Here is a 23,757-nt window from a genome sequence, read left to right as displayed (position 1 = left end):
ATATAGTCATTATTGCTGTGCGGCTTTTGCGTGCGTTTGGTAGTGTTCTGTGTGTATTTCCCCATAAGGCAAGAAAACCCGCCCAAGTCTGTTCCTTATTGGTTTAGCTTTTCTTTTGTTTTCTTTTTTGCTTGGGAACCATGTTTTTCTGAGTGGGCACCCTTTATTTACAGCATGTAAAATGGCCTGGTCCCCCACTTCTACCCCCAAATGCCTCTAAACTCCTTATAGAAGGCCTTTTATCTGAAATCTCCAGTCCTGACTAAAATGTCTTACCATCTCCAGCAGCGAGAAGAAGAGCTTGTGAACGGAGGGGGCCTTCCTCCACACACAGGTGGCCAGCTGAGCCAGGGACTGGGAGGTCCACTCCAGCAGGAAGAAGTTGGCCTGGTCCCACTCCCACACGGTCCGCAGGGTGTGCAGGATCCCACAGCACAGCCGGGGGTCCGACGAGCGCACCAGGGAGTTGTGCAGGAGCAGGAAGGCCGGCAGGTTCTTCACCGCCTTACCACCTGGAAGAGACACAGGTCGAATAAAAAGGCTGTTATTGCCAGACTTACGACACAGGCCAACCACACAGGATTATGTTTCTGTGTTTATGAGGCTGCAGGCGCACCGTTTCTGCTGCACTGACACTGCCGCTAATGTAAAATGGTAAATGGTGCATTTATATATCGCTTTTATCCAAAGCGCTTTACAATGTGCATTACATTCACCCATCCACGCACACATTCATACACCGGTGGCAGTGGAAACCATGCAAGGCACCAACCAGCTCTCCGAGAGCAACGCGGGGTTCAGTGTCTCGCCCAAGGACACTTCGACATGTAGACAGGAGGAGCCGGGATTTGAACCGTCGACTCATGGGTCGACGGTTCAAGGGGCTTGATTGCATTACTGTGTATTGTATAGGGGAGACAATGAGTTTCATCTTGGTATATTTGCCAAGGCACCAAAACTGCAAGTCAAAGCGAAGACTCTTTCTTTCTTGTTCTTACTTATTCCTTCCTTCCTTCCTGCATAGAACTCTGGGAAAACATTGAGCTGGGTGGTGGCACTGGTTACTGGCCAAGGGGATGGGGAAGTGAAAGCTGCAATGGTGCAACAATATGTTTTTCTCACTCAACCAACATACATGATAAGTGCACATTTCTAAAGTTACAATTTAAGGACTATTTAAGACCTTTTATAATACCAAATATTATGAAAGAAATGGCCTACAGTATGTATCTTTGGAACCGAGTCAAAGCAAATGTAATGCCTACAATTCTAAGTGCTTGCCAGGGTGGGGAGAGGGGGGGGGGGGGGTCCCCAGTTCAAATACGATTTATTTTGAGGGGTCCTGGCCTGAAAAGTTTGGAGAACCCCATGGAGTTGTGCTAGGAATCTGTGTGCTGGACCACGGGATGTTGATATATCGCACACTGGGGTGTCATGATGGGTGCGGGATGAATTTTAGGTGTGTATATATAGATATGTATGCATGTATGTCTTTGTATGTGGGTTTTGTACCTTTTTTGTATTTTTTGTATACGCTGTACCTCTATTGCCCAAGACAAATTTCTCCTCGGAGACAATAAAGGCTAATTCAATTCAATTCAATAGTCAACTCTTGATTTAATTTGGCTTAACACTTAACTTTACACATTACAGATGAGACACTATGTTATTAAGTCCCTAACAGCAGAGGTCACCATGAGAGCCATTGCTTGTATTCTACATACCAGAGCTATTATCACGTTTATTAGCAAAGATTTCCGGGGGGAAGCCCCCCCCACCCCCATGGTTCATTCCACTGTGTACTTGTGCCCTCTACCCCCTACTACAGGGTTCCCCAATAGGCTGCAAATGGCCCGCGGGGGGTTCTGTCCGGCCCCCACCACCATTTCTTTTTTTTTCTTTTTTTTCAAAAAGATATTTTGGGGGACTAGTGAAAGTTACAGGTATGGTGAGTGCGATATGAAACGTAAGCTTACCATAATCACAGTAATCCTTAATCATTTTCAATCATAAGGGCTTTTGGAGAGAAATTAGACTTTTAGTCACTTTTAGAGCACTCGAAACGCGGCACGAAGCGGCGCGTGTTTGGCGACCTTTTAGATCTGCTAGCCTTAGCCGCTTTTGAATTAGAATCCTGAAAAGTAAAGGTTTTGGACATGGAGGTCTCCACCCGACAGACGTTAAAACCAGACCCCTTCCTTCTGCACTTACAGTACCATCTCCTACCCCCCCCCCCCCCCCCCCCCACACACACACACACACACACACAGAGACACCCCCGTTAGGTTAACAGGGAGCTGAGGTGATTATTGTCTGGAATGATGAAGTGGTGGCCCGGCTCTTAACCGAGTTAGGACGCCCCGCAACCATTCACCACCGGCCTCCAACAACCACCCATCTATCATGGAGGCACGCACACGCGCACACGCGCACACACACACACACACACACACACACACACACACACACACACACACACACACACACACACACACACACACACACACACACACACACACACACACACACACACACACACACACACACACACACACACACACACACACACACACAGCACCCATCTATCATAGAGGAGTAGCCCTCTTTGCCAGGACACTGGGACAAGGGTCTGTTTTGGGGGAGGTGGGCTTTGATCTTATTTGGTTTCTGATGTGATTTTTGATTAAGTGTGAAAATGAATCCTGTTATACCTGCCGCTTGTATATCGTTGTTGTCGGGGGGGCAGAAACCTATTATCTCCATATTTTCTTTTTTTTCCCGTAAATTAACCCTACTTGATCATACTACAGCGTCACACAAAGACATCAAAAGTAGCAGATCTACAAGCTCGAAGCACGCCGCAAAGTGCCACGTTTCGAGCTTGTAGATCTGCTACTTTTGGCGTTTTTGAATTTGAACCCTGAACAGTAAAAGTCTTGGACATATGAGGTTTCCACCCGACAGAGACGACACACAAACACCGGGACACGCGTCGGCTCCCCCAAATCCAGGAACGTCTCTGGTTGTTTTGACAACGCAGCCACCCAAACTCCATCAGTGTAAATGACTCCGCTTTACGCTCTCGTCTCGGGTTGTTTGTTTTCGATCTATCTTTCGCGCGGGTAACTCAATTGACTTTTGGAATCCAGCGCGTGTTACGATAAAGGTTGCTTGTGATTTAATGGTTTCGTGTTGCGTTATGAGAGTGCCCACCTGACCTTGCCAGAGCGAAATATATGATAAATATCTCCTTATGCCTAAATTACCTTTGGTTTAAGTTGTTCTTCTGATTATTAGATTATTTTATTATATTACCTTACACAGTAAGAATCGAGTGTCAATCGGCCCAAGAGTGTAAAATAGAATCAAATGGACTCCTAGTACGGGTCCATTTGGTTACCTTAGTTTGTACAACACTCGTTGGCATTAAATTAACACTTGAGGACTGTATTCACGTACACAGTAAAATCCTCATGGGGTAAACACAGAGGCACTACAGGGGAGGGGGTCCATGAGAAAAGTCGCTGATCTGCAAGTTCACAACGCACTGCAATGAATGTGAGCTTCAGCCCTATACATTTTGGGCATTTGAAAATCTACAAGCTCACAATGTATCGCGATGTGACGCATTGTGAGCCTGTAGATCTACTATTTTCTAAAGATTTGTATACATTTTATACTTTCGAGCGTGGAGCGTGGAGCCCATAAGCCTATCACGTTTACGTTATTTGTTGCGGTCAAAAGTGTGTGTTTTTCTTTCATCAATCTGTTATTAGTCATTACAAACACAACCCATGACAATGTTGTCCCACACGAGCAAATAGCTTTGATGTAGAGGGGGAAAAGAGCACACTACGTACAGAGTGAAAGGTCAAGTTTATTATGTATTGACGGTTCAAGTGGTTAAATATCTGAAAACACACGTTGACATGAATCCAAAATACACTGATGATTGTGCTATCAAACAATGGAATCTATATGGAATCTATGAGAAGGTTGTGGGGGTCCCTGCTTCATATCTCTCTCAGCTAAGGGGTCCTTGGCCTGAAAACGTTGACAATCCCTGACATAAGTAGGAAAATTTGCCTAGATGTTATTTAGGGTGGAGTTGTCATTTTTACTTTTTTTCTGTCGGTTTCCAACCGACAGAGACGATACATTATAGATCTTAAGTGGTTAAAAAGAAAAAGGATTTCATATAAATCCTGTGATGGCGAAGGAGGAGGACCTTTTTTAGTCTTACCTTTGATGAGCGGAGGGTCGAACTTGAAGCCTGGAGGCTGGGGGTTGCTGACACACAGGGCCACCTTCAGCTCGGCCTTCCCCAACAGGGTGAGGGACGCTATGAACCTCAGCAGCTCCTCCACGGGCTGGAACTGGTCCGCAGGGACGCCCGCTTCACAACTACAGGGAGAAGGAGAGGAGACAGTAAAGCCTCTATCAGAGTCGGTACCGCGGTGAAGAGCTATCCACCGCGGTGTAGTCTTTTTGAGTCATAAAACTACAACGTTACGTCATTACTCGCGGTGAAGAGCTTTCCACCGCGAGTCCCAACACATCTCTCTGTTTTTACTTTCAGACAGATAGGCTCTTCACCCCATTCACTGATTGGTCGATCTAGACCAGTCAGTCACGGTGAATAGGACTTCACCGTGACTGACTATGATGGCCTCCACTTATTGTCTCACTTTAGGTGGATAGCTTTGCAGCACCTAAAATTTGCGGTGATAGGCTCTTCACCGCAGACTCTGATAAGGGCTTTAGGCAAATCTATATGTAGGTAGGGCTGAGGTTAAAGGAGTATTCTGTTCTAAATCACTTTCTTACATTCCTTGTATGTCCAAAACCGTTCGTTTTGCATTTTTCATTTTAAAAAATGATTTAAACTAGTGAAAACAGCCGATCTACCGCGAGGCGTTGTGTGCTTGTAGATCGGCTGTTTTCACTACTTTTGTGCGACGGCCTTGTATGATGAAGCAGGGCTTTACTTTGCGAAAGAACATACAAATTGAAACTTGGAGATACAAGCAGAGATACAAGCAGATACAACAAGAGGAGACAGTAAGGCAAATATATATGTAGGTAGGGCTGAGGTTAAAGGAGTATTCTGTATATAGTATATTGTCCATTTTGGGTCGACTAACCCTATTGTCCATTTTGGGTCGACCCGACCACAGCTCAAAACAGGAGCGGTGGGGCTTATCCGCTTATTCCATCGCTCCTAGATCAATGTTTATGAACACACTGTTGAGCTAAGATGCTCAACAGATCACGTTCTAAATCTCATCCCACGAGACTTCCGAATCCTACTGAAATCAAATGGATTTAGGGGCGATGGAATAAGCGGATTTCCATAAGCCCCACCGCTCCCGATTTGAGATGTGGTCGGGTCAGCCAAAATGGACAATATTGAGTAAAAAAAAAAAAAAGAAAAAAAAAACACTTTTTTGGAGACAAAATAACACCAAAAAAAGGTAAGACAGTGATTTAGAACGGAATCCTCCTTTAACAGCTACAGTATATAAGGAGTACAATGCACTTTATATCCCTGTCTCTGTACAGTACACAAATCAGAAAACCAAAATGACGTTTAGCTGCTTGTTATTTTTGGAATACTATGTCTACTCATTCAAAATGTCATAGATCTGCTAGTTTTGATGCTTTTGCCCAACTGTGGTATGATCAAGAAGGGTGTTAATTTACGGGGAAAAAAAAGGTTTCTGCCCGACAACAGCGAAATGCATTGTGCTTCGTTCACCCCAAACACTGACATCCTTGTTAACTAGTTCACAGCCAAATCGCCTTCCATCGCCATTTTGAGGAGGGTGAGGCAGCCAGATCGCCAAACGTCGCCTTGGGGATCATTTTCTGATCATTTTGGTATTTTTTTGACATTTTTTGAGCTATAAATGACCTTTCTAGCTTAATTTTAGTCTAAAGTTACATATTCGAAGGAAGTGACATCATCGATGACGTAACCCGGAAGTCGTTCGGCCATAACATAGAATGGGCCTTTTTACAGCATTGAATGTTGACGTTTTTCTTATCAAACTTTACCATTTTTAGACCGATTTTCATTTGGAAAAAAATGGCTGGACTGACAGATTGGTCACTCAAGAGCAAAAACGAGTGTAAATGGCGTGCGCACGACGTTCGGATCGTGTTTTATAGCTCCCGTTCGGCGGACCGGGAGACATAATGGCCGCCAATGGGCGCCGCCATTATGGGTCTACTGCTGTCCACTCGCTAGTCCAGACTCTAGGAGATTATCGTTGGGCACACTCTAGTGGATAGTACTAGTACTACATTCTACAACAATATGATCCCTGTTGGGTTAGATTAAAGCTAACTTGGAAATTAATAAAATTCCTGGCAGTATAGGCGCACAAGCCTATTGTAAATGGCTGGGAGAGAGGTTATGCCTCATTTCTTGGCTCAGGACAGTGTTGTTTTTGACAGCAAATTTTGATTTAGTTTTAGTCATAGTCTTTTGAATAAAAGGTAATTTAGTTTTAGTCATAATTTAGTCACCTGAAAAGTTTTAGTTTAATTTTAGTCAACTAAATATCATAAGATTTTAGGCGACTAAATCTACAGTTGATTTAGTCAACTGAAATGTATTTTGGCAGGCCTTGATGGCATCGTAATGACCGATTTTACACTTGGTTGTGTGCTGAAAATAGCCGATCTACAAGCTCACAACGCGTCGCAGCGCGACGCGCTGTGAGCTTGTAGATCTGCTATTTCCAGCACGCAACACCTGAGAGCAACCAAACATAAAATGACTCTCTTCTCCACTAGTCCCTCCCTAACATTTTAGTCTAGTTTTTATTTTGTTGACGAAATTGTCAATATATTTAGTCTTAGTTTTAGTCATCACAGCTTAGTTTTTATTTCGTTTTTATTTCGTTTTCGTCAGTGGAAAAAATGCAGTCGACAAACATTTTTCGTCATAGGTTTAGTCGATGAAATCAACACTGGCTCAGGACCGCATCTCACCGTTTCAGGATGCTCTCCAGAGCGGCGTAGCCATCGTTGGTGTCAAAGGCAGCGAAGAGGGCCGGGTTGATGGGATAGGTGTCCCGGATGAACGCGAACACAGCCACAGCCACCTCCGCCAGCACGGGGCCCGGGACGTCAGCGCCTATCCGCAACAGGTTCTGAATGCAGATGCGCACACAGTTCCTATCTGAGAAGACAGGAGGGTGAATGGATGAGGTGCAGTTCAGAATGGCAGTACAATTCGTTCACTCACGTTCTCTCTAGAGGCATTATCCAGGCCAATATCGTCAATATCGTTGCTGTCGTACAGAAACCTCTTTTCTCCGTATTCTAACTTTTTGTGTTTTTTTGTAACTTAACCCATCTGCCGCCGTTGACGGTGAGGATTGTCATTGAAAGGGTTAATACCATGGCGCCGTTGACGGTGAGGACTGTGAATCTTACTGTATATACAGTAAAGATATTATTACTTACTTAATGTCGCTCCGGTCCCGCTCGCATCGGTAATGTCGGCGATTTGTTTACAACGCACGTTGGGCGTGCACGCGAAGTGAAGCTCCTCAATGTTAAGTCAATGGCGAGGCCCATAAAGAAACTTCATTTAAACAAAATAGCCATTTTGAGACATTTTGCAGCAGATCTAAATGTAAACAAGGCAAAAGGCAGGGCGCAGCCATCTTCATCTTCTTGTCGCACACTGTCATGTGACTAGATGACGTAATCGTTGCCGTCAAGTGATAATCCAAAAAAACAAAAACAACCCCCTTCCGGCCCTTCAAAATAATAGCGGCGGCCGACGGAGGAAACGACGTGGCGCCGAGGCACCAAGCAACCTTCAGATTAAGAGGCAGTAGATGTGTTAACGGCCTACTTGATCATACTACAGCGTCACACAAAAGCATCAAAGGTAACGGATCTACAAGCTCAAAATGTGGCACAAAGCGATGAGTTTTGAGCTTGTAGATCTGCTATATTTGATTGAATTCTGAAAAGTAACAGTTTTGGACATATGAGGTTTCCGCCCGACGGAGACATTATAGTAGATAATTTGTGCCAATCTGGACAAATACACCCTATTAATTACATATTACTCCATCCCTTCTGTTTTTAGGAGTATGGCAATATCTATCTTTGCCTCCTTGTCTCAAACATGTCTTGAAAACAACAAACACATGATCACTCTTCTCTCACCGATTTGAAATGGGTGCTTCTCTCTCTTGCCCAAGCTAATTGAAGGGTTTAACGTTCCAAATGCTCTCGAGCTACATTACCCAATAGGTTGGGCACGGTGTTGCGTGTCTGAGCGGCAGAGATGGCCCCGAGGACGCGCGAGGCCTGGTGCCTCCAGGAGGCGCTGGTCTGGTCCCACAGCGACGTGAGGGAGATGATCAGACACTGCAGCTCCTGAGTCTCCACCATCTTCTCCACACATAACCTCTGTGTGCACAGCTGGAGGAGGACCTGGCACGGCACAGCAGGAGAAGGTGGAGAGAAATAATTATGATTGCATGGAGAAAACAAAACATATACAGCAGGGAAATAAGTTAACACAGACATCATTGGGCTCTAGTTTGGTACACTCTGCCTACAGCTACCCAGTGCCAGTGATGGAAGAAGTCCTCATGTGTTTTACTTAAGTAAAAGTATCAACACTGACCACTGCAATGCAGAAATACTTTGTTACAAGTAGAAGTCCCTCGTTCAAAATGTGCTGAGTAAAAGTACAAAAGTATCGGCATTTGGCAAAAAGAGGCAAATATTTGCTGAGAACAACAGATCTACAACGTTGTCTATTTTCGGGCAACAAGTATATAGGGTGTGTTAGTGGACAATTAGGTCCTTGTGCATGTCAAAGTTGCAAACACAAACCTACTGACATAGTCTCGCGTGGCCAGACTGTTGACTCCCACGATTTGCAAATGCTCCAGTCATACAGTCTGGGGTAACGCAAGAAGAACGATGAGTATCCGATTAAAGCGGAAGTGAAGCCTCATCCCCACTTCTGTTTAGTTTTTAACATTGCGCACATTTATCCTAATATAAAAAAATCATTTAAGCAAGCATACATAGCTTGCTGCTTAGCAGAAATGCAATTTTAAAATATATTTTCATGAATGGAAATGTCAGCTTCTATTACTCGCCATTCAGGAGCTGTAGTTCCAGACTCTATATACTGTAGCATTCTGAGATTGTGGAATAGCTGTCTGGCTACGCGAGACTATACTGCCATTAAACATCAATGCTTCCCAGACAATCCAGAAGCCATGGAGAGTTAGTTAGCTGTTTACCTGTGTGAGTAGTTGTTGAAAGCTGTCCTCCCTGGATGTGGAGTCCTGCTGGGCTGGGAGGCACACTAACAGGTACAGACACTTCACCAGAGCAGCAGGGAGACCCGGCTTTATCCAGGACACCACAGCCTCCTACACATTCACACAATGACTTAGTAACATCTTTATCCAGGACACCACAACCTCCTACACATTCACACAATGACTTAGTAACATCTTTATCCAGGACACCACAGCCTCCTACGCATTCACACAATGACTTAGTAACATCTTTATCCAGGACACCACAGCCTCCTACGCATTCACACAATGACTTAATAACATCTTTATCCAGGACACCACAGCCTCCTACGCATTCACACAATGACTTAGTAACATCTTTATCCAGGACACCACAGCCTCCTACGCATTCACACAATGACTTAGTAACATCTTTATCCAGGACACCACAACCTCCTACACATTCACACAATGACTTAGTAACATCTTTATCCAGGACACCACAGCCTCCTACACATTCACACAATGACTTAGTAACATCTTTATCCAGGACACCACAGCCTCCTACACATTCACACAATGACTTAGTAACATCTTTATCCAGGACACCACAGCCTCCTACGCATTCACACAACGAACGCCACTGAGTAACCTAAACATTTAATCCATTTAGAACTGAGAACCCCATTCTGTAAATGTCTTCTAAATCATGAGAGTTATCTGAAAAACCTATGTTTCATTGTTAGTGGTCCTCAAACTTTTTAAAATCAACCACCCCCAGAATTATATATATTTAGCCACGGACCCCCATCCCCAAATATTTTGTTGTCGTCGTCGTCGCCCCCCCCCCCCCTCCGAAGCAAAATTTGAGTTAAAAATGTTTGCTTTAAAGAAATACATATTCCAAGTTTTGCTCAAACTTTCATGATTAAAAAGAATTAATAGCCAAAGCGTAAAATAGGGGTTAAAGTGGTTAAAATCTAAAGTGACACAGATACTTTCCCCAAAAATGTTCTAAACCAGTAATGCATCAGCAGTTGTTCAGCATTGTCTCACTGTGTTGCCAGCTGTCAGGAGAGACAGTGACTTCAATAAGAGCCATCCTGGGTTCTCAGTCCCCTCGCCGTCCCTCTGTCCCTCCACGCTCTGGAACAACTCCACCACCTGATAGCGAGCTTCCTCTGATGACACAAGAGGACAGAAACACACAGGATTACAGCACAAAAATCTAACTTTTTCCCAAATACGGAGATGGCTGACATGATATCATAGATGGCTGACATCATAGACCACATGTGACTGACACAGTATGTCAGGGTTCCCCAATTAGTTAGGCCAATCATGTCTAGGGTACCAAGACGAGGGCCATAGCATTGCAGGGGGCGACGGTGGCGTTCCCGCTACTCCAGCGACAGTTCAGATATCGTCGTTGTCGAAAATCTTGTATGTCCAAAACCGTTCGTTTTGCATTTATCATTTTTAAAATGATTTAAACTAGTGAAAACAGCCGATCTACAAGCACACAACGTCTCGCACCGCGAGGCGTTGTGTGCTTGTAGATCTGCTGTTTTCACTACTTTTGTGAGACGGCCTTGAATGATGAAGCAGGGCTATACTTTGCGAAAGAACGTACAAATTTGGAGATACGAGGTTTCCACCTGACAACGACGATATACTAGTGTTGTTGCTGCTCTTATACCACCATTATTACTGGGGTTGGTGGGGGCCTGACAGTAGCCCCCCGCGGGCCGCAAATGGCCCGCGGGCCGCCTATTGGGGAACCCTGCAGTATGTCCATATATGGCCATATATGGGCTTTCAAAGATATGGGCCTCCATCCGGCATTAAGGGGACAAGGACTGACATAGAGATCTCCATGTATGGCCATTAATTTATTAGTGAATTCATTTTCCCCATTGACTTGAACAGGGAAAATTCAAATGGTGAGTCAAATTCGCATCAACACGGCAACCACATCTTTCTAGTTATTTATCGTTGCAGCCTGCGTTTTACAACGAAAGGTTGAGGTAGAGGGGACTTGTTACAGCTTGTGGCTGTTAACTTCTTTCACAACTAACCGTTAACCTCTTTTACAAGCTGTCTGAATCCATAGACATTTTTAAAATAAATCCTAAGACACATTTTTTGCTTTGCCTTTACCTAGGTTGTTGCATATCTTATTCTTATTAAACTATTTTCTTTTATTATTATTATTATTATTTTTATCATTGATTGTCCTTTTTGTTTCCTCTCATTAATGTTTTTAATACGTTTTTCCTTTATTATCTGTGAAGCACATTGGGTTGTACTTGCTGTATGAAATGTGCTATATAGATAAAGTTTGATTGATTGTTTGAACAGCAGTTCCCTGCTGTTAACAAAGTGAAGTTAAGTAAATGTGACTCATTAACTTTCATTTCTGCAATTCATTTCTCTTCAGACGGTACCAGTGTTTTCCGGAATGGATAAAGAGTCAACGTGGAGTTGTGGAAGAAAATAAATAGTGACTAAATTGATCGTTTCCCCCAAATCTGGTTCTAAACTTTGGACATGAATTAAATGAATTTGTCGGTTACATTGCTTTGGTGGATGAACAGGAATAGCATCCATTCTGAAAGACGACGTTCTGAGAGTAAAGGCAGGAACCAAAACCAAATGAAAGCAGAACCAGACAAGAGGGAGGCAGAACCCCCCCCCCCCCCCCCCCCCCCCCCCCCCCCAGTGTGTGTGTGTGCGTGCGTGCGTGCGTGCGTGCGTGTTAGGGCTTTTTATTTTCTCTTTAAAAAAATATATAGTTTATAAAGCTTGGCTAGATAGGAAGTCATAAGAATGAGTTGTCAATGGTTCTCAAACCTTTTTAGGACATGATCCCCAAAATAAACATATTTTAACTGGGGACCCCCACCCTGACAAGCACTTGGAACTGTAGGTATTACATTAAATGTGACTCGGTTCCACAGATAAATATTGTGAAAATAGCAGGCGTTGCGAGGCGTTGTGAGCATGTAGATCTGCTATTTTCACAATGTTCGCCTCTTGCTTACTTAATATTTGACAGTTTGGCCAGTCCTGTCAAATATTCGACTATTCGAATACTTTGAGGTCGAATAATTCGAATACTAAAAATCACTATTCGTGAATGCCCTAGTGTGTGTGTAATCCTACCTGCAGGTCGATCTGCCAGTCTGCTGTGGATGTTGGAGACCAGCATGGTTGCAGTGAGACCAGCCAGACCCTTCAGCTCCACACCCTCAGCCCTGCTGTCACTCTCACACACCTGGGAATGGACCAGAGCGAGGCAGGTAGAGACAGGGAAACAGTTCAGTTTAGAAAGGACAATCATTCATCTGACTCATACATAGTAGACTAAGACAAGAAACAAGACAAGAATCCACCACTCCTGAGTGAAATGTCTGGGGTTGGAGTCTGGTGCAACGCACAGGTCCTGGACCTGGTGAGAACAGGAGTGGACCTGGTGAGGTGTCTTTCCCTAATGGGACTGAACCCCGGCTAGGTCACCAAGTTAGGGGTATGATGGTGCGAGACCCGAAACCCTGATGAGCTTGGGCTACATCGCAGAGGATACGTCCCAGGTGCATCCATGCGATGTTTTTCCGTTATAGAGCCCTACTCATATACATATATCGGCATTCGGCAGTGTTGTGATATGGATTTTAGAAGTGTGGGTCCTCTAAATTCATGACGTCATGCGTGCCGTGCACACTGTTTTTATTGTTAATTAGTGTGCATATGAGGCGCGCGTGCGTGCAGCAAAATAAGTGTGGGCTCGCTGAGCCCACGGCATCTCACCCCTGTATATCGGCAGTGGTGGTCAGAATATTCACATTCTTTACTTAAAGGTAAGGTAAAAGTATCAATTCTGCAATGTAGAAATGCTCTGTTACAGTAAAAGTCAAATTTACTTGAGTGAAGTACAAACATATTGGTACCAGAATGTGCTTAAAGTAGGCTACCAAAAGTAGAAAGTAGTCATTATGCAGAATATCCAATTTCACAACTTTTCAAAGTATAAACTATAAAATGTAGATTAGAGCTCAATTCATATTTACTGAATATCGGTCAAACCAATATCAGTATGGCCGATATATATCAGTGTTTAGCTTCATTAAAGGCATATCTAGCTGAATCTAGCTCAAGCTCACAATGCATCACAGTGTGTGTGTGTGTGTGTGTGTGTGTGTGTGTGTGTGTGTGTGTGTGTGTGTGTGTGTGTGTGTGTGTGTGTGTGTGTGTGTGTGTGTGTGCGCGCGCGCGCGTGTGTGTGTGTGTGTCTGTGTGTCTGTGTCTGTGTGAGACAATAGAAACTTCAGATCTTCATTGAAATCTTTTCACCTTCATTAAAAAGAAACCATCAGAAATCAGAAAACATTGTAAATCTGTGGTCTGATACAGACAGTGTAAATCAGCAGCAACAGTCTGATTTGTTGTGCATGAATATAAAATGAATAGAATCCCATAACAACAGCACCGCATATGGCTGAACTGCTTGACTAATGCACTACTACAGCATAAATAATACAGGCCTACTGTATGCAAACACACTGCGAGTCCTTTCACTTCCATAAGAGGAGATCACATTTCCCTGACCCTGCTGTTCAGTGGGGCCCTACTACACTGTGTTCAAGTCAAATCTCTGTAAGCACTAGGGCATTAATGAAAAAGTCGACAAGTCGACTGAGTCAACTTGATTACACAAGTCGACTTCCACCAGACAAAGTTGAAAAGTCGAAGTTGAAAAAAAAATCCTTAGTATTTTTTTCTATCTTTATTTTTGCTCCATGTGTGCATCTGTACAGCATTCAAACAGTAGGATTGCTTATTGTCAAGAACGGAATGATCCAATATTACATTGTGAAAATAGCAGATCTACATGCTCACAACGCCTCGCATCGCTGAGAAAACAATGTTGCACATTAAGTTAATCATCTGGGGACCCCCTAATTGGGGGGTCGTGTGATGTGATGACGTCATCAAAAGATAAAGTCGACTTCAACTCAACTTTTTACTGAGTCGAGTCGACTTGCAAAAATCACAAGTCATTAATTCCCTAGTAAGCAAAGCACAGGTCCTGTGTGTGTGCGTGAGTGCCGTGCATGTGCGCGCACGTGTGTGCGTGCGTGTATAAAATGACACCGATGCTTTCCCGCTTTTAATAGGTTACTACCACCCCAACGCACGCACACACGCACGCATTAGTGTAATCAATACTTCCGAGGACATGAACATTTTAGGACTGCGCTCTTATGAATGCACACAACAACGTGTAAATCAGGCATACTGTTAAGTCCAAACCGATAACTCCTAAAGCTAACTTCTAAATACCTAATCCTAACCTGAATCTTTTCCTAATTGTAGGCTAACCATAATGCTATTAGTGTTACAAGCGCGCGCGCGCGCACACACACACACACACACACACACACACACACACACACACACACACACACACACACACACACACACACACACACACACACACACACACACACACACACACACACACACACACACACACACACACACACACACACACACACACACACACAGTGATTATGTCAGCAGATGTAATCCTGAACAATGGACATTGCACATACTCGTACAGTATAGATCACTGATGGAATTCTAGGTATGTAATCTATGTATGGGTATGTGGGGGGGGGGGGGGGGGGGGGGGGCTGTGACATAATTCAGCCATGCTGAATGACAACATCAACTTCATCTGGTCGTTTGCATTGACAAGTGAAGGGGCCTAATGCTTAACTTATACGCAGGCGTACGACGGAAGTTGCATGCCAGAAATATTAATTTCACAAGCTCACAATGCACCGTCAAAATAATAAAAGAAAAACAAAATTAAAGACATTTCTAACATTTTTAAAGACAAAAGTAAAAGAAATCTGTGCTCCATGTGAAAATAGTCTGGAGTAAAAAAAAATATGATGATGATGATAATGAGTTTCATGAATTTAAAACAATAAGACAGCAATGAGCTCGCCCTTCCTCCAATAAGAAGACAAATAAATTCATGAATACAAGGCAAATAATAATTCAAGTAGTGAAAATAGCCAACCTGCACGGTCACAGCGTGTCGTTATCTGCTATTCCCACAAGTTTGGGTCCCAGGGAGACATAGCATTTCTCTTTTGGGTCTTGAGCAAAAGCATTTGGGAACCAATGACTTAGGCCACTGTCAACATGGGTCTTGTACAGTATGTAACTCTCAGAATGTGTACAGATGGGCCATCTATCCACACTCTCAAGAGCTACATTAACAGAGGAATGTACAGTGTAGATTGGGGTCCTAGAGATAAAGAGTTGAATGGAGGTGTTTGTGTGGCCTGATGCCAGTGTGGATTTTAGTCATAGTCTTTTGAATACAACTTTTTTTGTTTTTGTTTTAGTCACAATTAGTCATCTGAAAAGTTTTGGTTTTAGTCTAGTTTTAGTCCACTAAATATCACAAGATTTTAGTCGACTAAATCTACAGTTGACAAAAGGTTTTGGCCTTTTTATTCAACAAAATGAACAGTGTCTGATGCATGTCAAACTGGGTGTCCTTGAATGGAAAGGGCTGAGAAGAATCACCAGGCGATCATTTCCCACGCAGTGTTTCATGTGAAAGGTATAAAACTGTAGTAATTCAATAGTTCCTAGTTTCTACTGCTGTACTACCTCTTAGAAATTCTAGAAACGTTATTATATTCTCTGAGGTGGAATGCCTTCAGAGCAGTGTTGATTTTGTCGACTAAAACTATGATGAAAAATGTTTGTCGACTTTTTCACTGACGAAAACTAAATGAAAACTAAATAAAAACTAAGCTGTGATGACAAAAACTAAGACTAAATATATTGACAATTTCGTCAACAAAATAAAATCTAGACTAAAACGTTAGAGAGGGACTAGTGCTGAAGAGAGTCATTTTATGTTTGGTTGCTCTCTGAAAATGCATGCTGAAAATAGCAGATCTACAAGCTCAGCAAACAAGTGTAAAATCAGTCATCACGATGCCATCAAAGCCTGCCAAAATAGATTTTATTTGACTAAATCAACTGTAGATTTAGTCGCAATAAAATCTTATGATATTTAGTCGACTAAAATTTCACTAAAACTAAACCTTTTCAGGTGACTAAATTATGACTAAAACTAAATGACATTTTATTCAAAAGACTATGACTAAAACTAAATCAAAATGTGCTGTCAAAAACAACACTGCTTCAGAGAACTACTAATCTGATCTTTGCAATGTCCTACTCACTGTAAGTATGTTTGTATTCCTAATTGAATGTACTACTAAACCACATGAACCTACTGTACTGTATGTGTCCCCATTTGGGGCATGTCATAATAGACTAAGAATATGCTGCGAAAATAGCCGATCTTCAAGCTCACAATGTGGATTGTTGATGTATTGAGCGATTTGATTTAGAGGGGAGGGTGTCCACCCTAGTTGGGTTTAAGTTTTGAACTTGGTAAAGTCCATGTTTATTATCATTTTATGAAGGGGAAAAAAGGGTGTACAAAACGTATGTCCTTCCAGGAGTGCCTGGCGGATCAGCCAGTTAGTGCACAAACCAATTATGCTCTTGAGAGCACATGAATCGAGTTTGAATCCGACTGTCTGTCTTAGTTTCTCTATACTCTCTTGTACGTAGCACTTGATGACCTTACGGGCTTATGCAAAGGTTCAAATGTAATTTAGATAGCATGTTATGTAGACACATGCCAGCTGGAGACCAGGCATCCTAGTATAGTTTGTATAGTTTCAATGTATAGATTTAAAAACATATACTGTTTAGACTAATAATACATTAGGTTCTTGGTTGTTTACCTATGATATAGATTACTATTTCTATATATTTGATGCTTGTGTTTACCTTACAGTAAATCACTCTGGATTAAGAGTGTTTACTAAATGCCTAAATTGTAAATTGTCTTGTTTAAGAAACAAAACATAGAAATGCAGAAAATATAACTTCCATGTTGATCTAGGTTGAGAATTGGCTTAGCAGCCGTCTTCGTGCATAAGGGACAACAAACTAAGTTTAGCCACTTGTCATAGGTCAAATAGTGAAAATATCTACATGCTCCCAGTGTGTGCCACACGTTGTGAACTTGTAGATCAGCTTTTTAACAAAAAAAGTCCCAAAATAGGGATGCAAGGATTAATGCAGTTGAGTTTAAGTTTCTTTTTGTGGGTAACCACAGAAGCCGGCTGTAGGATATCTGTCGGGTGGAAACCTCATATATCAGAAACTGTTCTGACATATGAAAGCAGATTGACAAACTCGAAACGAGCTCGCAGATCCGCTACTTTTGATACATTTGTGTAGTATGATCAAGTAGGGCATTCATTTATGAAAAAATATACCTATATTGTACAGTATGTAGCTGTATGCACAGTACAGCATGTGTATGCACCTGTATGTAGAGAGGCAGGACTTTTAGCAGGACCTCCTCCCTGTGCCTCGCAGCATCTTGCTCATGGGATGCGGGACCCGTGGTGGGGGGTCCTCTCCCCAGGTCCTGAAGTTGTTCCCGGAGGGCCTGGAGGAGATGAGACCCCCGCTGCTCCTTCCCTTCCACCCTGTCCCCCTTCAGGTCCTCAGAGGCAGAGGCCAGCTCCCCGGACGCACTCAGCTCACCTGTCTCCTTGTTGATCCTCTCCATGACCTCACCAACCCACTCCTGTCATGAGAGAATGAGAGAGAGAGAGAGAACGAGAGTCTATTTTAGACAATGACCCTGAGAGCTGAGCAAATGGTAAATAAAGTCTATTCTAATTTATTCTACATCGCCGGTATGTGCATATCAGTGATTCTCAACCTTTATTAATGTAGGCCACAGACCCCCATTTGACACAATCTTTTAAATCTCTGGGACCCCAAACTATAATCTGTGAAATGATTATAGTGAATGATTAAACTCTGTAGAGTTTATTGTAATTTGTACACTCTCTGAGTTTCCAAGCCATAAAAGGATTCCTTCTGGTTCCTGACTATCAAATATTTAGGCGGGGACCCCCTGCCTTGTTGAACCAGCAGCACACATGGTCTGCTGGTTCAACATGGGGACATTTTCCCCACACACTTTCTCAGGATTCAAGGTCCAAGCGCATACCACATATAGTTTCTAATGCGTGTTGGGTTCAAATCCCAATCCCGACTACCTTTCAAGTCTACCGTACCTCCACTATATCAGTAAAAGCTAAAGAAAAGCAGCTATCTACAACCTAAAAAATGTGATGTTATGCGTCACGTTTTGAGCTCGCAGATCTGCTATTTTTGATACTTTTGTGTGACGCTGTAGTATCATCAAGTAAGGCGTTAATTTACCAAAAGAATCACACCTGTGCAAAGTGAGCGCCGCTATCAAACAACACATGGCATATATCGCCTTGTATGGGCTGTTCTGTCCGTAATGTTAATTATCTCCATACACAGAGTTCCGTACTCATATGGACATAGCCTACCGTGCTCATACGTACACAAAGCCAGACGTAGGAGCGGTTAGTACCGCTCAAAATATAATTATAGTATTTACTCTTATGTTGAGTGTTTTCAGCTTGCAATTTGTTCAGAGCAAATAAAGGGTGCGTTTATATAGACACATTGGTACAGCTCTGCTGTCCTTGTGTTACACACTGTGCCCACAAGCAGAAGCCATGACAAACCAGAGCTCTCTGTGTGTCAAGTCAGGTGACAAACAGACCTTACGTAGACACACACAGCTGAGTTCCCACAAGGACGTCAGTAACCCTGCCTAGTGCCTGCTGCCAGACAGCCAGCACAACCACGTGTGTTTTGATTTGAATGTAAATTCATATTTATGTTATTACAATAAGCACTGCTGTGCCTACTCGGCTTTCCTGTAAGTGTCTGTATATCTACAGTATCTATCTATCTATCTATCTATCTATCTATCTATTATCGTATCTATCTATCTATCTATCTAACTACAGTACCTACCTACCTACCCACATGGTATCCAACTATCCATCTATACCTACCTATGGTATCTATCTTGCTACCTATGGTATGTATGTACGTATGTACTGTGTATGTATGTATGTATGTATGTATGTATATGTATGTATGTATGTACAGGTATGTATGTATGTATCTATCTATCTCTCCTCTGCTTGCCATTTCAGTGCACTACCGCGTGCCTCACGAGAGTTGTTACCCGAGGAATGTTTTGCTTTTAACACAATCACACAGGCCTTCTTGTAGCATTGTTGCATAGTCTCTCTGTCAACAACGCACAAAGAGAATCAATGGATGACAGAACAGACTGCCAACCTTAAAGTGAAGATAAAGAACAACAAATTACATTACAAATGAGCTGGGAAGTGGGTCACAACCCACGTTCTCTCTCTTATCAATAGTTCCTCTGTTATGTTTCCTGGTGTGTTGGGATTGAACATTCACTTCTGTGTGTACAGTACAGTCAGTCAGTATCAGTGTTTTAAACGTAGGCTATTTAAAAAGGTGACAGGTAAGTGACTGGTTGCACTCAAGAGTGGCAAGAGTGAGTTAGTTTCTTTCATTCTTTTAAGTCTTCTTTACAACTTTACGAGTAAGGACAAACGTTTCGGCTATCCTGCCTTCGTCAGTGTGACAGAAACGGCGTTAAACGTAAGCTATGCCATCCTAAGGGCATGAAGAAAAATAATAAACCTGCACACTCTGACGTCAACACTGGAGCAGATGAGTGCGTGGGTTTATTCTTTTTCTTCATGTTACTTTTCAACCCAGCACCTCAACCAAGTTATGTGCGTATTCTATTAGTTTTTGGACGACAAGGGCATGGACGACACTGTCACGTTACTTACAACACATCCCTATGTACTGTATGTGTGGAATGTCAATTCTATTCATATCGCTCAGCTCATCAACTTCATTCAACAAACTTTTCTTGTTATGTGGCATTTCATTCTCACAGCACTCAGACAGTCTAGCCTACCCATAGCATGATAGAATTTCTTTTCCCTGGGATAAGAAATTGTACAATCTTCAAATCTGCAGTGTCACTTTTTAACAAGTTTCATTTGTGCCACTCTAGTCAGAGCCATAAAAGGTCCATTTGAACCCCGTTGAAGCTTACCTGTCGCAGACGCAGACATCTGGGAGTGGTGGTGGTGATGGGTTGGGGGCTTTCCTAGTAACTCAAACAATTTTGGTGCCAATGTTGTTTTTTGTGTCCCAAGTTAACCCAAGTGATCTCTCTCTCTCTCTCTCTCTCTCTCCACCACTGTCTCTCTTCCCATGTCATGAGCACATATCAGACAAGCTGGGACTTGAGCAAGAAGCGCTCACTGTTGTGTGTGTTCTCAGCTACCAACCCGCCTAAACCCCCATTCACTTCACTCCCTTAGTAATCTGTGCAAGAGACTGAACTTTGGCTCAAGGAGCATAGCTTAGATCAGCTGGCTCACAGTCATGTGCCTCTCACACTCCTCTGCTGTGCAGTTAGAAAGCAGAAGCAAGAGCAGCTGCTACGGTTGTTCTGCTGGTTGTGTGTGTGTGTGTGTGTGTGTGTGTGTGTGTGTGTGTGTGTGTGTGTGTGTGTGTGTGTGTGTGTCCCTCCCATATACAGCCCTATGAACATAATGAAGTATCACTTTGGCTTTTTATAGTGTGAGCCTGTTGAATCATCAATGAATGACAGCTAACCACTGCGTGCTTATTGCCAATTTAGGCATTCTCAGACTGCGAAGTTTTTTAAATTATGACACACAGCTAAAAAGTGTCAAAGGTTTTGATTTAAGTTATGTGACTTTCAGTGGTGGAAAAAGAACTGAAATGTTTTACTCAAGTAAAAGTATCAATACTGCAATACAGAAATACTCAGTCTGTAACAAGTAAAAGAAAAATGTACTTGAGTAAAAGTACAAAAGTATTGGCATGAAAATATACTTTTACCAAAAGTAAAAGTACTCATTGTGTACAATGTCCTGCATTTCACCAGTTCAAAATGTATAAAACATATTTTTAATATAGCCGATCTACAAGCTCACAATGTGTCGCATCGTGATACATGTGTGAGCTTGTAGATCTGCTATTTTCAAATGGCTGAAATATACACTATAGGGCTGAAGAGATTAGTGTGTTTTGTAATAATGTAAGTAACTAGTAGTAACTAAAGTTTTCAAATAATTGTAGTTGAGTAAAAGTACAATATATTCGTCTGAGATGTAGGCCTATTAGTGAAGTAGAAGTAAAAGTATTGGAAATAGGAAATACTCAAGTAAAGTGGGCCTACAAATACCTCAAAATTGTACTTTTACAGTACTTAAGTAAATGTACATACTTTACACCACTGAGTGTCACTTTGGCTTTTTATAGAGCCTAAATTGGCTTATTGCCAATGTATAAATGTTTTTATGTTGGGTAGCTTATGCAATGGATAGAGTAAAAGGCTGTAAAGAACTGCATTTGCCTGAGATTTGTCATTTTGTTGATGTTGACACAGCCTACTATACCTGCGTGCTGCTGCGCCACAGCCAACTCACGTACAGGTAAACAGCGACACCTCCTGGTGGATTACAAAAACAGCACCCCCCAGTGAAATTATTCTGACCAAAATCACATTCATACATTTGATTTCAATGATATCATCAGGAAGCAGAACTTCTTTTGGCTTCTGCCGAAGAATAGACGTCACGTCAACCAACGTCAGCTCAAAAGGAGAGACATGTCTGGCTGCAGACCACAGATTAGGGGGGTGGATTGTGTGAGGGATGCTATTGGATAGTATGAGAATGACTCAATCCGCCCCCTGGAATCTCAATCCACCCCCTATGACGTTGCACGGACGGGGCGGAAGTCTGGTGAGGGAAATGTTTCAGAGTCCTGCTGGACTTAGAAGAAAAACTGATAAGCCGTTTTTCTTCTGAGTCCTGCTGGACTTAGAAGAAAAACGGCTTGTGAGGGAAATGTTTCAGAGTCCTGCTGGACTTAGAAGAAAAACGGCTGGTGGGCCCGGGGGGTCCCTGGAGGGGGTCCCCGGGCGGCGGTGCTCGGAGGCCCGCCAGGGACCACCGGGGACCGCCGCTGGTGGTCCCTGGTGGTCCCTGGAGGTCGCCAGGCCCGGTTTTCGGGGCCTGGCGCCGGCCCTGGGGGTCCACGGGGGTCCGCGATGGCACCATCGTGTGCGGGGCGGCGAGCCGGTTCCGACGGTACCAGGCTCGAGCGCGAGGCCCAAAGGGCGGTTGAATAGGAGCCTAAAGCGTTTGGCGAGCTTGGGTATCTGCTATAGATGCGAGATTTTTTCTAAGTCCAGAATATCCACAGGTCCCCATGGAGCTTGCTGGTATAGAGGCCGGCGCTGGGTGGAGTGTGGCCGAGGAGGGAGCCCCTAGTCGGCCTAGAGGGTGTGGAGGGTCGGCCCTGGTGCTCTGGAGCTCCGAGCTCCAGGCTCCCTGGCTCAGTGCCCACTTTAAGCACTGACTAACACTAAAAGGCAGGGGCAGGGGAGACAAGCTCAGGGGGTCCCCGGGACCTCCAGAGAACCAGGGACCACCTTTTGCATCCCAAACCCGAGTAGAGACACCCATCTGGGCCACTTTCCGCCCAGCACCAGCATACTCGACCACCTCCGGAGCTCCAGGGCCGGGGGGGCAGCGCCGTCGCCGGCCTGCCCCACCGAGAGTGCCCCCCAGGTCGGCCTCGAGCGGCGAGGGGCCGGCCCCTGGGCCCTGGAGCTCCGAGCTCCAGGCTCCCTGGCTCTCTCCCCCCCTCCCTCCTTTGAAAAACTCTCCAGAGCAAAGTGGGAACTTCCTCCATCAGGAGGGTGCCCCGTCCGTGCAACGTCATAGGGGGTGGATTGAGATTCCAGGGGGCGGATTGAGTCATTCTCATACTATCCAATAGCATCCCTCACACAATCCGCCCCCTAACATACTATCCAATAGCATCCCTCACACAATCCGCCCCCTAATCTGCTGTGGTCTGCAGCCAAACCCACTTGTGCAAAAGGATGAGTAGACTAGCATTGTAGCCTAGTAGTCCACTAAACCTGGCTTTGTTTTGGTCAGTTTTCGAGCTCTTCTTTGTATGAAAAGAGTGTACATGTTTAGCCTGGACGAGAGAGCTAGTTCTTCCACTAAATAAAATGTTGGAACAAAAAATAAAGGGACCCATAAAAATGTGTCCGCGACCCCCCAAATGAGTTCCAAGACAAGACCCACTGTTTGGGAAACCAACGTTATAAATAAATAGGGACCACATGGTCCACTGACGCAGCGCTGGGCCTATGTGTCACGTGACGGGCCGCCGGCCAATGAGGAGCGCAGGGCGTGGTCTGCTCTCTGCCTCCTCCTTCAATCTTTTTTTTTTCCTCTTTTTTTTCTTGCAGCAACAATGAAAGATCCCGTTACTTTAGATCGCCCTGTATCGCTTTACATTAAAACGGTGTTTATAGTAGTACCGCCAGGGGAACCGCTGA

At 43.7% G+C, this 23,757-nt stretch overlaps 1 protein-coding gene across 1 annotated transcript in view; it reads right to left on the bottom strand.

Annotated features, from left to right (window-relative positions):
• Positions 1 to 19,291, bottom strand: part of wdfy4 (WDFY family member 4) — a gene marked incomplete at its 5' end in the record, with an annotated part of 162,889 nt that extends 143,598 nt beyond the window's left edge. The window contains 9 exons of the mRNA XM_080740791.1: positions 277 to 512; positions 4,244 to 4,404; positions 7,000 to 7,189; positions 8,274 to 8,463; positions 9,291 to 9,422; positions 10,347 to 10,471; positions 12,456 to 12,567; positions 17,731 to 17,997; positions 19,286 to 19,291. Of these exons, the coding sequence (XP_080596917.1) occupies positions 277 to 512; positions 4,244 to 4,404; positions 7,000 to 7,189; positions 8,274 to 8,463; positions 9,291 to 9,422; positions 10,347 to 10,471; positions 12,456 to 12,567; positions 17,731 to 17,997; positions 19,286 to 19,291 (1,419 nt within the window). The remainder of the gene's footprint in view (positions 1 to 276; positions 513 to 4,243; positions 4,405 to 6,999; positions 7,190 to 8,273; positions 8,464 to 9,290; positions 9,423 to 10,346; positions 10,472 to 12,455; positions 12,568 to 17,730; positions 17,998 to 19,285) is intronic.
• Positions 19,292 to 23,757: the final 4,466 nt, after the last annotated feature.

Source organism: Nannobrachium achirus, assembly GCF_963921795.1.
Source record: "Nannobrachium achirus genome assembly, chromosome: 13".
Taxonomy (NCBI): domain Eukaryota; kingdom Metazoa; phylum Chordata; class Actinopteri; order Myctophiformes; family Myctophidae; genus Nannobrachium; species Nannobrachium achirus.
This window is presented reverse-complemented; position numbering and strand designations above follow the sequence as displayed.